The 15031-nt window shown below is 42.8% G+C and overlaps 1 protein-coding gene and 1 long non-coding RNA gene across 3 annotated transcripts; one reads left to right on the forward strand and one right to left on the reverse strand.

Annotated features, from left to right (window-relative positions):
• Positions 1-1140: 1140 nt before the first annotated feature.
• LOC136421998 (uncharacterized) lies at positions 1141-7962 on the reverse strand. 2 transcript variants are annotated; one of them, XR_010753560.1, is made up of 5 exons: positions 7045-7962; positions 6421-6528; positions 5902-5940; positions 5161-5319; positions 1141-5044 (listed from the first exon to the last, which is right to left on the reverse strand). It is a non-coding gene; the product is annotated as an uncharacterized lncRNA (long non-coding RNA). The 2 variants fall into 2 exon arrangements; XR_010753559.1 differs by lacking the exon at positions 5902-5940.
• Positions 7963-9269: 1307 nt separating this feature from the next.
• Positions 9270-12945, forward strand: LOC136425865 (zinc finger protein 93-like). Its single transcript, XM_066414828.1, has 3 exons — positions 9270-9615; positions 11085-12201; positions 12436-12945. Exons 2-3 carry the CDS (start codon positions 11098-11100, stop codon positions 12943-12945), a joined length of 1614 nt encoding a protein of 537 aa, XP_066270925.1. The 5' UTR covers positions 9270-9615; positions 11085-11097.
• The last annotated feature ends 2086 nt before the right edge of the window (positions 12946-15031 follow it).

Here is a 15031-nt window from a genome sequence, read left to right on the forward strand (position 1 = left end):
CCCTTGTTATTCATCCTACCTGATTCTGCATCACTCTCGCACACCCTTCTGCACTTGTATTCATCCTACTGAATTTTACATCACGAAAACGAATTCTACATTACTCTTGTACACCCTCATTCATCCTACCTATATCTGACGCACCCTTGTACACCCTTGTTATGCATCCTACCTGATTCTGCATCACTCTCGTACAGCCTTCTGCACTTCTATTCATCCTACTAGTACTGAATTCTACATCACTCTCGATGTCCAACCTGCCACGACCCTACAGAAGACTCGGTCGGTCATCTAGTCGCCAGATGTTCTACTTTTAACCTCTTACGACAAACCCTGGCAGAAGAAATAGCAAACATTCTGGGAGTAAGAGTCATGGTAAAAGTGCACGAGCAACCAGACGAGAGATTCACAGAGGTCATGCTGGGTGCCGAGATAGTGGAAGAAGTTGTAGAACCAGCTGTGTGGAGCGCCTTCATCACAACAACGGCCAGATTGCTCCGCCCTCTGGCAGCCATGGCATTAAAGCACGCCACCTGGAAAGAGAGGCAAAACTGCAGCACGGGGGAAGGAGAATAGAGCACACGAGAGCTGAGTACACACAAAGTATGTAGGTACATACGGGAGAAGAAGAAAGAGCTGAAAAGAGCTGGACTTTAACTACCCCCAACAAAGGCTACAACACAGCCTCGGCAGAAGCTAGGCTGTGAGTTAAACATGCGAGCTGTGGAGAACTGAGCTGTGTGGATTCACAAGGAGTTGTAGGGAATGATGCAGAAAGGGACAATGAACTTTGAAAGGGAAACACTAAAGAACTTTAAAGAACTCTTAGAGTTATTTGTACAATGCACAGAAATAGAGACGGGAAAAGACAGTTTTTTATAGATGATATGATAGATCTGATCGAATGTCCCAATGGTCATCAGTAGACTAGACGTGTGGGGAATGGGATACCCCTGGCAGGTTCGTTCACCTGCCCTCCGAGAGATTGTAAATATGATTACGAAATGACAACAATATAAGAATATAATTTATGTTATAAAACAGGATCGCTATGTACCACATGTTAAGTGTCATGGCATCCCCTTTGTAAATACTTCAACTATGCATTGCTCTCCCAAGGGAGGAATAAAGTACAAGAAAGAAAGAATGAACTTTATTTCTCAACGATCGCACATGGTACAATGTATGGCATCAAATCAGCAATACTAAAGGCTAAACTATCCTACAATTCTAAGTACAAAAATATCATTGCAACCAGTATATGGGTTACAATATAGTCATGTATGGGTAATCCTGTCTCGCTTTTGGAATGATTTATGGAGGAATTGACCTATGTAGATGGAAATAGGAGTCGGACATGACAACAGTACATGGAAAATATCGCTCTGTGTACCAGATAGGGTGAAGTTTGTCTTAGTAGCAATTATCTGTAACATCGCATCTCTCTCTTTACTATAAGTTGGACAATTCATCACAAAATGAAATTCATTTTCAATATTTTCATTACATGTAGGACACAATCTCTGAGTAGCTGGTGTGTTGTGATGTCGGCCCTTCTCAATTTCTAAGCAATGTGCACTTATTGTCAGTTTTGTTATGCTAGTTGCAAACAGTTTATTATGAATTGATGTGAGATATTTTTCCATGCCAAAGTGCTTTTTGATTTTAGAATAGGTGTGGAGTTTACTGGAATTTCTAAGTTGTTCCCTCCAGCCAGAGAGAAATGAGTCTTTCAGACGCTGTAGAAACATATTTAAAAATATGTTTCTAAAATGGTTGGCATTAACTGCGGGGTTACCTTGAACTGCGGGGTTAAGCCAAACATTTTGGAACCCATGTGTACATAATATGTCTTGAACATTCGACTATTAGAATCAAGACTATTCCATAATTGAGTTGCATGCTATGGTATAAAGGATTTCTCGAAACAATTAGTACATGTATTACAAACTGGTAATTGGAGATTGCGTTTGTTGCGAAGGTTGTACGATGTTGTTTCAGAAACCACGGGTGATATCATCATCATCATCCACTGGTTTCTGCATCTGCAGTCCTGGAAACGTCCTGCAGCTGCATTCAGCCTTTCTTCGTGAAATGATCAGATATCAGATCTGGTATATACTGCCGAGCTTCACCGTCGACAATTTTATGAAACAAAATAAGAGAATGAACATAGCGTCGGTCAGATAAGGCTACTTCACCTAAATCCGCAGGGCAACATATATCCGGGATTTTTTAAAAACGTGGTATTAGAGATATATGCTAGTAATGCCGCCAGAAATGCAAACGTGACATACGAACGTGTTTTCAGCACAGTCTGAAAAGCCTCGGCAACCCTAAATGGACCGTTCCAGTCGAATATATAAGCCACACGCCCTGTTCTATTTCGAAAACGTCCGTCAAGAACAGGGCTTGACTGACAGAAATGGCCGCCGTGGCTAGGTAGTCAATAATGCCACTGACTTCGGTTGAGCTTTTTGGCTCTGAAACCCTTTCAGAGCGGGCCAAATAAAAATGCTATGGCTTTTTTGTTGAAGGCTATATCACCAAGTGGATTTGTTTGAGGATAGATGTTGTTGCGGTGAGAGCGTAATGTTTTCGGTCAGTGTTGAAGCGATAGGCGCCTCATAGCATTACCTTGTCGGTGTGCATCAGCGCCTGGTTTTTGACAACCACCCGATGCCCGTGTAAAACAGGGCACGTATATCTGTGACATGTTCCCCACTGTGTTGACTGCATGAATAACATCTGCATGACCTTTAGTAATTGAATGCTAAAATACTTTTACTTACTGTGTCACTTTCAAATTAATCAGTTTCACACACATGTACAAAAGAGACGGAACTCTAAACAAGCGGACTTTGTAGTACTTGGTAATCTGTTACAAGCTTCCTCCCCTTGAGTGCCCGAGAACCTGTCACAGATGTAACGTTACGAGTACGTACCCTGCTTTACATGGGGCAGGGCCGCATTTCTGTCCTACTAGCGCTGTAACAAAGGTGTTCCGAATAGAACACGGGGTTCTATATGTTCGATATGGTGTTCGACGGGAACAGTCCATTCAAAGACGACGACGTCAAAAACTTTACACCTCAGAATGGAACAGACTGACCTCATCACGGGAGGATTTGAACTACGGTGTTCGCTCGCTGGAACAACGCGTTTTTGCGACGTAGCCCTGTTTAATTTAACTCCGTTTTATCGTGATTTTTTTGTGCTTTTGTGCTATATCTTTAGCACTCTCTTCTACTCAAGAAAGTAACAGCAGCTGTTTTATAAATGTAATTAGCGGCAAGTTGATTTTGAGGGGTATTCTCCTCACAGAAAACGGTTGGTCAAAGAAGCCGCCACAAAAAATGCCGCCGGTCTCAACGCCACAGGCGGTCCTTTGAAATTGCAATATTTTGTATCAACAGGCATAGAGAAGAAATATAACATGTACCAGTAGTGACAAAGGTAATCAATAAAATCGGCATGTAACAAAGATCAGAAATGATGGTTTATTGTTTTGCCAGATTGGTGTCAATTGACTCTTATCAGAAATCGTCGCGGATGATATATGGTGAGCTAGCGTTTACCCAACCAAGTTCGTGTGAAAGGGAAGAATACGATGATGTCCTCACAGCACATCCATACTGAACCCGCCTATGTTGGGAAACAACTGTGCCATACAACATCGGCATATTTCAACGAAGGTCGAATGAAGAATTTATAAACAACTTCAAGAATTTTCCGGGACAGATTTAATTTTAGACTGTTAACGCTAGTTCACCATTATCCGCGACGACTTCTGCTAAGAGTCAATTGACACCAATCTGGTAAAACAATAAACCATCATTTCCTTGTTACGGGTCGATATTATTGATTGCATGTACCTTTGCCACTGATGCTACACATGATGTATTTCTTCTCTAGTCCTGATACAAAATATTGCAATTTTAAAGGACCACCCGTGGCGTTGGGACAGGTGGCATTTCTATGGATTCTTAACCAACCGTTTTCTGCGAGAAAAATACTCCTCAAAATTATGTTGCCGCTAACTACCTTTATAACTCAGCTGTTGTTCCTTTCTTGCGTAGAAGATAGTTAAAGATATGAACTAAGCACAAAAGCACAAACAAATCACGACAATACGGCCGTTAAATTCCACAGGGCTACGTCACAAAAACGCTGTGTTCCAGCGAACGGACGCCGTAGTTCAAATGCTCCCAGGAGGTCAGTCATTCTGGGGTGGAAAGTTTTTGACGTCGTCGTCTTCAAATGCAGAGTTATCAAAACTTTTCAGTGTTCTGAATACGTTAGTCTCTCAAGTTGGCATTTCTGGCGGTATTACTGATGTTGCATCGAGCATCTAGCCCTAAATATCCCATTTTTTAAATCCTGGATATATGTAAACTTGCGTATTTATGGGAAGTATCGTTAAATATTGAAATCTGTTTAGAACCCTTCGCAACAATCTGAGTGTGTAATATGTGCTCTACAGGAAATGGTGGACGTTAAAGTAACACCTATATGCTTATGATTTTTCACACATTGAATACGAGCGTTCCCACGAGAAAGAGTTGGGTGAGCAGTGGGATTTCGTATCATTGAAATACAGTTCTTTAATTTTAGATGGATTCAGGTCCATCAACCAAGTGTTGGCCCAAGACAGACCTTTGTAAAGATCAGAATTGAGTCTTAGAGATGTAAGGAGAAAATCTGCAAGGAGAAAAGGTTGAGTTGACAAGACGTCCACCATATCGTTAATATAAACAAGAAAGAATAAGATGGTAGTAGTCGGTAGGTCACAAAGTCAAGTCTCGCTTCCTGGAACAGAGTTGAAGTCTTCGTTACAGATGATTTTCTTTCTCACACCATCAACAAGACAGCAGATCCTCTCGTCCAATCATAAGAGACCACGCCATCCCCGCCTTTGCATGTGTTTCACGGAGAGGTTGATTGCTATTAGCCTTTTCAGGAGTGAGATACTCAGTGACGTAGAAGCCAGATCCTTTAAGGCTGAACTTTGCAGAGAAGAAATAATGTCTCCTGCTGGTGTCTCCTGAAAAAGAGCAAATGTGTTTCCTTCCATAGTGCAAACAAATGTCGAATACACAATGGGCACAAAATCAACGTGTGCGAATGGAAGGCACAAGAAGAATGGGATGCAAAACTAACATCGATCAAACCCCGATTCTTCCCACTCCTCCTGTGTAACATGAAGGACTACAATGTCTTCCTCCGCCAGCTCTTTGATGGGGTCCACTAGAGGCGGGGTTCTGCTGCGTTGCGGCTCTGGTGCGGAGCCTACGCTCGATGATGGATTGGCACTGCGGCCTGCGTTAAAACAAGGACAGGTCTGTTTGACCTGCTGAGCTAACTGAAGTAGGAGGAAGAGAGCGAGAGATAGATATAAGACATTTGAAGACAGGCGAATTAAATGAGATAGATACGCCAAAAATAGTTACTCAAGCAGCTGCATTAAATTTTGAAACAGACGTTTCAGACAGCATCCGCTATCTTTCGTCAGTGACTAAGGAACGATCTGGTCGAACCAGGTTTCATACCAAAACTCTTAATAGATATGTTAATGCAGTGAAGACGATTTTAGATGGTTCAATACAATAGTAAGTTAAGACAAGGTTGTATGCTACCCCGACGTCGACGAACAACATTAGCTCCTTAAACAACAGGAGCTAATTGATCATTAGCATACAACCTTGTCTTAACTTACTATTGTATTGAACCATCTAAAATTGTATTCACTGCATTAACATATCTATTCAGAGTTTGGTATAAAACCCAGTTATACCAGATCGTTCCTTAGTCACTGACGAAAGATAGCGGAGGCTGTCTGAAACGTCTGTTTCGAAATTTTATCCAGCTGCTTGAGTAAGTATTTTTGGCGTATCTTATTACCTGGATGTCTAACCTTCATCGAAGTAAATTAGATGGAGCCTGGGAGAGAAAGAGGGGGAGAAAAAGAGAGGAATATGAAGAAAACTCAAGCCACGTACGACATACGATGCAGAAGCAACATGACAGCACATTAACAGCTTTCCTATGCTTTCCCGAGAGCTACTTCCAGTCTTCAGATTTCCCCAGATGATTACAGTACTTCGGCTGGACCAGTAATAGTTTCAACTCGGTAAAGTATCCGTAAAATTTAGGACACGACAAACAGCGAAGCTGTATGGAGTTAAAGATAAAAGCTGGTCTTCTCTCGTGAGGCCCACTGCAGATGGCACGTCGGTACCTGAGCCACGTTGGTGCGACGTAATATACTGTACACAATATTTCATAACAAAGGATTGTCTCGTATGGATTTGGAAGAGGGTGAAATAAATGAATAATCACTTCTGACCTACAAATACATTAGACATATTTCTAGAATAAATTACAAATAGCACAAAAACGACATGTGAAGAAAAGGCGTACGTGGGGTCACAGACGACTTCCCCCCGGTCTTGTTCGAGTCAGTGGCGACCTGCACCTCACCGATGTGAACGTTAATGGAAATTTCAAATGTTGCATTGACGACAGCACCTAGAGGGAAAAAAATACAACTGTCATGACCATGAATCATTTGCATATTTGGTATCTGTTTATGCTCCATCTGCAATGAATCACATGCATTGTGGTCTCGGACCGGAGGTTTTTTACGATTTAGTATGTAGGCCGACACCTCCAGCCCGTGGTGCTACAATTCCGCCAAGAAAAGTAGGACGGAAAATGTAGTCATATCGGCGAAAAGCGGTTTTCTGCTTCTTTCCGATATATTTATCGGTATCGTTTGTTTTCCCTTTATTTTTGGTAGAAACCATAGTAAACGTAAATTTTGGACCCGAAAATCATCATTTTTTTTACATTTGATCGAACCTGCTTGGAAAAATAAATTTACTGGGGTCACGGAATATATGAGAAAGCTTAGTAAATTGTTTTTCTTATTTCAAAAAAATCCGGTCATGGGTTACAATTAAGCAAATCAAGCCCTCATTAGCATAATCTGTATGCCTATAATGATTTTCTTCCCCAGACCATCAACAAGACAGTAGATCCTACCGTCAAATTACCACGCCTTTCCCATCATTGCACGCGTCTCACGGAGAAGTTTAGCATGCTCAGTGACGTGAAGGCCAGGACCTTTGAGGCTGAACTTTGCAAATAATTTTTTTTTGTTCAATTCTCCAATGTCTTCACTTTCTTCTGATCTGCTAGTGTTACTTTTCTTCTGAAAAGAAAAAGCAAATATGTTTCCTTCCATAGTGCAAACAAATCTCGCTATATTATTATATCAAGGAGGTTTGATATAGAAGGAGCAAGGACGGGCTAAGTATCCTTTGCACTAAAGGTATAACAGAAAGTTTATTGCAAATGCCGGCCCGTAGGCTAATTGCAAGTTCATGAACATGTAACACGGAGTGGACGGACAGAAAATGATGAACAAAATAACATATGACTACTCTAGTCTTAACTACTGACACTAAGTTCTAACTTGGTTCGGCTTCTTTTTCCGAAGCAGTGGAAGACGAATGATCCCACTTTGTTCTTTTTTTTTTAATGTGAAGAGGAGAGTAGTTTTTTCGGCTGAAAACGTGGAGAAATTAGGATGGAAAATGGTGGCCTCTTTCTACAGCTCATTTTTTTTCGTAGTCGTAGAATGGGCAACTTGACATAAAATGTGTTTCGTCTTCCACCTTGTTCGACATGCAGTATTTACAAGTTCTTTCGCACACTGGTAAGTTCTTGTATATATATGTACCGCCCTTTCTCAATTTCAAGGGGATGGGCACTGGTTCTAATTTTGCTAATTGCCGAGTGTGAATCGAAGTTATCTGATTTTAAATATTTTTTCCTGGTATAAGCTGTTTTGCATGTCTTATAAAACCTTAGCTTGCCAGTATCAATACTCAATTTGTGACAGAAAGTTTGAATATACATATTGGTAATTCTAGACCTTAACATAGTACATACTGACTTGATATCTTGAATCCTAAGATATTTGCATAACTTTGGACGTGACAGAGAACACCCTGTGCTCAGATTTTCAATGAGTTCCAACCACACAACGACATCGCATATATGCTCCATGATGGTCAATATGCAATGAGACCTATACAATCTGGTCAATGTGGACAGGGGGTCTATCAATGGGAAAAATTATGAAGTCATCTGACGCTAATTATGAGCAATCTTGTCTGAGAACCATTTTTCGTAGACGTTAAAAGCTGCTGTTACGAAGAGACACATCTTTCCACCTCGAAGGCTTTCGAACAGTAAACAGAAGAAAACATCGAACGTGGCGACGTCAACAGAACGTCTGACTTGTGACGTAGCCGACGGCATTTCCAAGTCAACAGTTTGTGTACATTTAAACTTCGAATGTAACCGTTACATTCGAAGTTCGAACGTACACAAACTGCGCGTTGCCTTGGAAATATGACGCCGGCGACATACACACGTTTAATAGAACCATCTTTAGGGGAAGATGTACCGGTAGGCTTACTCTCCAAGCAGAGCATGGGTTTCGGCTGGTTTTTGACGTGTTTTTAGGCGTTATTGTCGTACTTTCTACTTTGTCATCTTTTTTTTTGTCTCTGCGACACAACAAAAACGATGACAAAGTAGAAGGCATGACAAAAACGCCTAAAAACACGTTAAAAACCAGCCGAAACCCTAGCTCTGCTTGGAGAGTACGGTAGGCTAGCCTGAGTACCAACCTCCGTAGTGACCGCTGGCTCAAAAGAATTCGCTTGCTAACCGTGGCTAACCGTGGTTAGCAAGCGAATTCTTTTGAGCCAGCGGTCACTACGGAGGTTGGTACTCAGGCTACCGGTAGGCTAACCCTGATAAGAAAAACGGTGGGGCCATGAAAGCTCCTCACTGACTGGATTGCCGAATGTGACTAAGTATCGGTGGCTGTAAGCATATTTATGCTCGCGTCGATTTAATGTAGTACTACGGGTTTTTTTACGTCGACTTTGTAAGCGCTAACTCATCTTAACGCGAACTTGTTTTACCACAAGCACACACACCTTAAAGTGCAGCTATCCTTTATGTACTTCAGATATAAATATAGTTACATGTTACACTCACTGTCACAATAAACACGTACTGCTAGTAATGACAAGACACACTTCTTCTTCAAGAATGAAATAGAAATCTATTGAAAAAACAATTCACCGGTAACAAATCATACAAACATTCTACGTACTCTTCTTCTTTACATAAGTTTAAGCTGATTATTAGCCCACGGACATTATATAGAATATATATATAGAATGGTGATAACATATGTTGGTTTAGCCTGACTAACCTGCCCCGATTGGCTCCGGATGTAAGAGATTGTGTAAACACAGGCCACTCATTAGTGACCTCGCAAAAAACACAACTTAGCCTGGGTGCCATCCCCCGTGGTAATCACTGGCTCAATCTTTTCGCTTGCTATTAAACCAGGGATTACGATTGGTTAGCAAGCGAAAACACAGAGTCAACGGTATACTGCGGAGGATGGTACCCAGGTCAAGTCATTGGTGACCTCACTAAAAACACAATCGCCTTCAAGTGGTTAGATTCTGAGATCGGATGACGCATTTCTTTGAAGCGGCTGGCGTGGACAGTCCACCACTGGAGGTAACGTTATGAATTTTAGAATCTATTCCTTTAATTATCAAATGTAATAGTTTTATTGAGAGCTACTGGAAGGATTGACATAACAGGTGACTATCACCTTTTCAAGATGAGAACCCGGCCCAGGCTGTAAGGTTTGATCCACTCACACCGGGCATGACCTTTTACTCTTCTCGATAAGTGAGGTGGGTTCTTTAACGTGCTCGAGGTCTGGCTCTTTGGTTGAGTTTGGTCAGATCGACAATCAACTTAACAATATACAAGTGCAGCTACTTTCCTGTGGTCCTTATCAACAAAGATGACTGGCTAAAACTGGTAGATGCAGTTACTGAAATAAGATAGGGAAGTCTGTTTGGCTGCACCAGTCGAATGTTTTGAAATTTAGCAAGTTAGTAGTGGTCAGTATGTGTTCAGCCTGGATGCCAGACCCCCCGTTTTCAGAGATCGGGGGCCGGGGTCTGGCATCCAGGTTAGGGTGCGTGTGTTTGGGAGTCAAATTCGACTCTTAATCTAAAACTGGACAGACTGCTCCGGACATACCGCCTCGGCTGGCTGGCTGGTGGCCGGTACGTGGGGAGCCATGTTTTGCTTTGTGTAACCGGGGCTTAACAGAAATACTCCTAACTTTCCCACGGTTCATTTGCATTTAGTTATTGCTACCACAGTTATATGCTCCTCTACTAATAACGTCGTTCAGATATCCTCTGATATATGTAGACCATCGGCAGATGCATAGTTGCTCCATAAATGTAGAGATTATCTGTGTTTGTGCGATGGAAAGATGGAAATTTTCAGCATATTGGTCGTTGTGGTACACGTTCTGGGGCGATGTCTTGCAACCTTTACAGGAATGCATTGCCAGCTCCATTGAGATATGTATATACAAACGACAATTCAACGTTATTTTTGCATTCATATCTTTTAGAATAATAATGATTCTAGTGACTGTTTTTCTGGCGATCTTTCTTTCACATGGAACTGACAGTAATTCAATCAATCAATAAATTCATCCTAGTTACTGTAAACTCATGTATTTTTGTGGGGACTTAATTTCATAGTATAAGGAAAAACGATGTGTTCGTATTTTTCTAAGATCAGTGTAAACAGTTCTGTAATACAGTAGCAAACCAATGGAAACGCCCACTACAAATGATATCAACACTGAAAATCAGCTACTCATGACTAATGACATAGTAATGTTTGACTACTTCAGTTTCGTTGTGTGCATGCCACAGGAATTTTTTAATTATTTTTTGATACTGTATTAGACACAATGGGACAAAAAGTCTAGCCTGAGTATCAGCCTCCGTAGTGACCACTGGCTCAAAAAAATTCGCTTCTTAACCCGTTAGCAAGCGAATTTTTTTGAGCCAGCGGTCACTACGGAGGCTTGTACTCAGGCTAGAAAAGTCCGGGAAGAAGTTGATGCATAATGACTCACACCAAAATTTGCATATATTTGTTCCCAATAGATTAAAACAAAAGATGGAAGATCCCCGCAGCATCTATGGACAACACGAAACAAAACATACTGGGGAAAAACCTTACATGTGTGGGGAGTGTGGATACAGAGCAGCTCAAAGGTCAGCCCTTTCCCGACATGTGAGAATCCATACTGGAGAAAAACCCTACAAGTGTGACCTGTGCGATTATTCTGCAGCGCAGAAATCCAGCTTGGACCATCACCATGTCACTAAACACACTAGTGAGAAATCCTACGTATGTGAGGTGTGTGGATACAAGACAGCTAAAATCTCTCACCTATCCAGACACGTGAGAATTCATACAGGTGAAAAACCCTATAAATGTGACCAGTGTGACTATTCTGCAGCACAAAAAAGCAGCTTGGACCATCACCAGCTTACTAAACACACTAGTGAGAAATCCTACGTATGTGAGGTGTGTGGATACAAGACAGCTAAAATCTCTCACCTATCCAGACACGTGAGAATCCATACAAGGAAAAAACCCTACAAGTGTGACCTGTGCGATTATTCTGCAGCGCAGAAATCCAGCTTGGACCATCACCATGTCACTAAACACACTAGTGAGAAATCCTACGTATGTGAGGTGTGTGGATACAAGACAGCTAAAATCTCTCACCTATCCAGACACGTGAGAATTCATACAGGTGAAAAACCCTATAAATGTGACCAGTGTGACTATTCTGCAGCACAAAAAAGCAGCTTGGACCATCACCATCTTACTAAACACACTAGTGAGAAATCCTACGTATGTGAGGTGTGTGGATACAAGAGAGCTAAAATCTCTCACCTATCCAGACACGTGAGAATCCATACAAGGAAAAAACCCTACAAGTGTGACCTGTGCGATTATTCTGCAGCGCAGAAATCCAGCTTGGACCATCACCATGTCACTAAACACACTTGTGAGAAACCCTACGTATGTGAGGTGTGTGGATACAAGACAGCTAAAATCTCTCACCTATCCAGACACGTGAGAATTCATACAGGTGAAAAACCCTATAAATGTGACCAGTGTGACTATTCTGCAGCACAAAAAAGCAGCTTGGACCATCACCATCTTACTAAACACACTAGTGTAGAGCATAGGATCTTAGACCACATAGTGAGTAGACATCTGTGTCTGATTACTGATCAATAAAGGCAGGAGCCCACGTGCTCCTAGACTCATTCTTGACAAGACGACGAGAGTGTGCACATCTATACTTTCCTACACTGGTGGACAGCGGTGTGTTGCCGCTTTCGAGCGGCCGAACCTGCGCTAAGACGCCATCCTAAAGCCTTGGCCCGCTACCATGCCTCCTGTATCGCCCGGTGATGAGACCATCGGCTCCCCGAGAGACCGTCGCCCGTGCTGCGTTGCCCGACTGCCACGTCGACCGCCAACCCCAGCCTGCCGCCGTGCTTAGCCGTTCGTTTAGAGGTCTTTAGATGTAGTCTGCCCGCCTACCGCCGCATCGCACCGCCAACAGACCCAGCTGGACCGTCCAACTTGCCCGCATGCTGTCCTCTAACCCACCCAGCCAGCCAACCACGCCTGCCATGTCCCGGCCATCTCTGCCTGCCGTCGCTGAAGCCAGAGCCGCCGGCCGCCACGTGTGCAGACCACGCTGCCGTCTCCCTGCCCCACCATGCCGCCTGTCAAGCAGTCAACCCACCCGCCCGGACTGAGGAGCCATCGACGCTGCCACCCCGTGCCGCAACTGCCTGCGACCTTCCACGGCCACCCTGCCTGCCTGCGACCGTCAGCCGGCCACGCTGCAGCCGCGCCGGCCCGTCCCAGACCTCGGACCGTAGAAGCCTCGCTGAGCCTCGCGCCGCCGATCGTCGACTGCCGACCCCAGCATGAGAACCCCGCTACACCATATCGCCGAAGCTTGCCGCTAAGACTCCGCTGTTCACGACAACATCGATCTGAACTTTGCGACCTGACGTGACCCGTGCGATCCTCACTGCGAACTTTTAAAGAAATTCTCCCTTGCTCCAGGAAGACCACTGAACTTTTGCCGCGTAAGATAAGACCTACGAACTTTTGTGGTTCTGAGTAAGGTACCGTACACGAATTGTATGTAACAGTTAGGTGTTGACCTGGTCCATTTTCGTACGCCTACGGGTAACGATTACGCCTTATCAAACCTTTTTGTTTTGTATGTTGATGTTGAACTTGTATGTGCTTGCCTAACTAAATAGAACGATTGCCTGCGGGCCTACCCTATTTTTGCTGGAAGTACTTAAATTTTGGTTGTTGCCTTGAGACGTTCATGTTGTAGCTACATGGCCTCGGATCAATCTGCCCTGCTTGGGAAATATTACTGTGCTATGTAATATTTAAAAATGCAATGTTCTCCATCTGTTCGTGTTCCGACGATTTTCTATGCAGTAGTCCGTCAGTTACCAGCTTGTCGCTAGAACTGCAATACCAAGCACTTGTCAAAATAGTAACACGCTGGGACCTGCTGTTTTCCCACCATTTTCTCAACTATTTGGCGGTGTCACAGACACTAGGACACCAGTAACGACTTGATACATCCTGTTTTTGTAACTTTATTGAATTTGTGTAACAGACGACGGGGACGTCGTCTACCCCCCGGCGGTGAGGGGTGTAGAGCATAGGATCTTAGACCACATAGTGAGTAGACATCTGTGTCTGATTACTGATCAATAAAGGCAGGAGCCCACGTGCTCCTAGACTCATTCTTGACAAGACGACGAGAGTGTGCACATCTATACTTTCCTACACTAGTGAGAAACCCTACGTATGTGAGGTGTGTGGATACAAGACAGCTTAAATCTCTCACCTATCCAGACACGTGAGAATTCATACAAGGAAAAAACCCTACAAGTGTGACCTGTGCGATTATTCTACAGCGCAGAAATCCAACTTGGACCATCACCATGTCACTAAACATCTGCCGGCGTCAAGGGGGGTGGGGGTGGGGGGGGGGTGTTACAGAGCGGACGATGTCCCGTCCCCCAAAACTCCAAGGCTCCAAAACTCAATCTATGACTTGTATGTATTTTGTCGCAAAATTTCCCGCGGGAGCATGTCGCGCCTTTGGCGAAAAATATGTCTGGAGAGCGTCACATCAAGCTGAAACCCATCTGCGTGTGTTTCTTTTCGAATTGAAAAAAATAAGGTTAGCAAAAAAAAAGGTTGGCTTCATTATGAAATCTTCCTGGTCAGGAAAGAAGAACAAAACTGAACACACAGAGCATGGTATACCGAATAATAGATTTTTCTCTTCATTTTTGTTCTTTCACATCTTCTTCTTTGGAATTGAATTTGAAATACGACATAAGTATCAAATTTTCCTAATTTTGAATTTTACAGCACATTTTTTTTTAACGGATCGACATGGCCTAACCACTTCCGAGTCGTGCCGTTAAACATGACACCAGCTTCGACCCCGTCACAACTTTAAACTTCGACATGCAAGTTCCCGGATGTTGGAGTTACGAGAAGCATACTTCTTTCGATGGAAAGTAGTAAACTGTCATTAAGGCTGATTGATTGAAAGTTATATTTTGCAATCGCATATAGATTTTTTAGGTCTCGACCCGGGACTTGAACATCTTACGTTTATATCCACCCTAATGGACCTTAAAGAGGCCTTAGATAGTCGGCGAGAAACTTACCCCGGGTTGCTTTAATGTGAAATGATAGAGGCGAAATTTACGCTTCCATCGGGTTTTCAAGCAATGATCGCTGAGTCAGCATCAATAACTTCAACTACATTCTAGAAGAAGACAACCATTACCATGTAGAAATCGGTACATATATCAAAGAATGTTTAGACATTAGAACTAGTAGTGTAAGGGATAAATAGTGAATATATCAAATGATGGTTTGACATTAGAACTAGTAGTGTAAGGGATAAATAGTGAATATATCAAATGATGGTTTGACATTAGAACTAGTAGTATAAGTGATACGT

The sequence above is a fragment of the Branchiostoma lanceolatum genome, chromosome 1, assembly GCF_035083965.1.
Source record: "Branchiostoma lanceolatum isolate klBraLanc5 chromosome 1, klBraLanc5.hap2, whole genome shotgun sequence".
In the NCBI taxonomy this organism is placed as follows: domain Eukaryota; kingdom Metazoa; phylum Chordata; class Leptocardii; order Amphioxiformes; family Branchiostomatidae; genus Branchiostoma; species Branchiostoma lanceolatum.

Excerpts from the sequence above, each read along its gene's own strand:
- LOC136425865 (XM_066414828.1), top strand. The coding sequence starts at position 11,098 with ATGGAAGATCCCCGCAGCATCTATGGACAACACGAAACAAAACATACT. Across the intron at positions 12,202-12,435 it reads ATAGGATCTTAGACCACATA|AGACCGTCGCCCGTGCTGCG; the intron begins GTGAGTAGACAT and ends CGGCTCCCCGAG.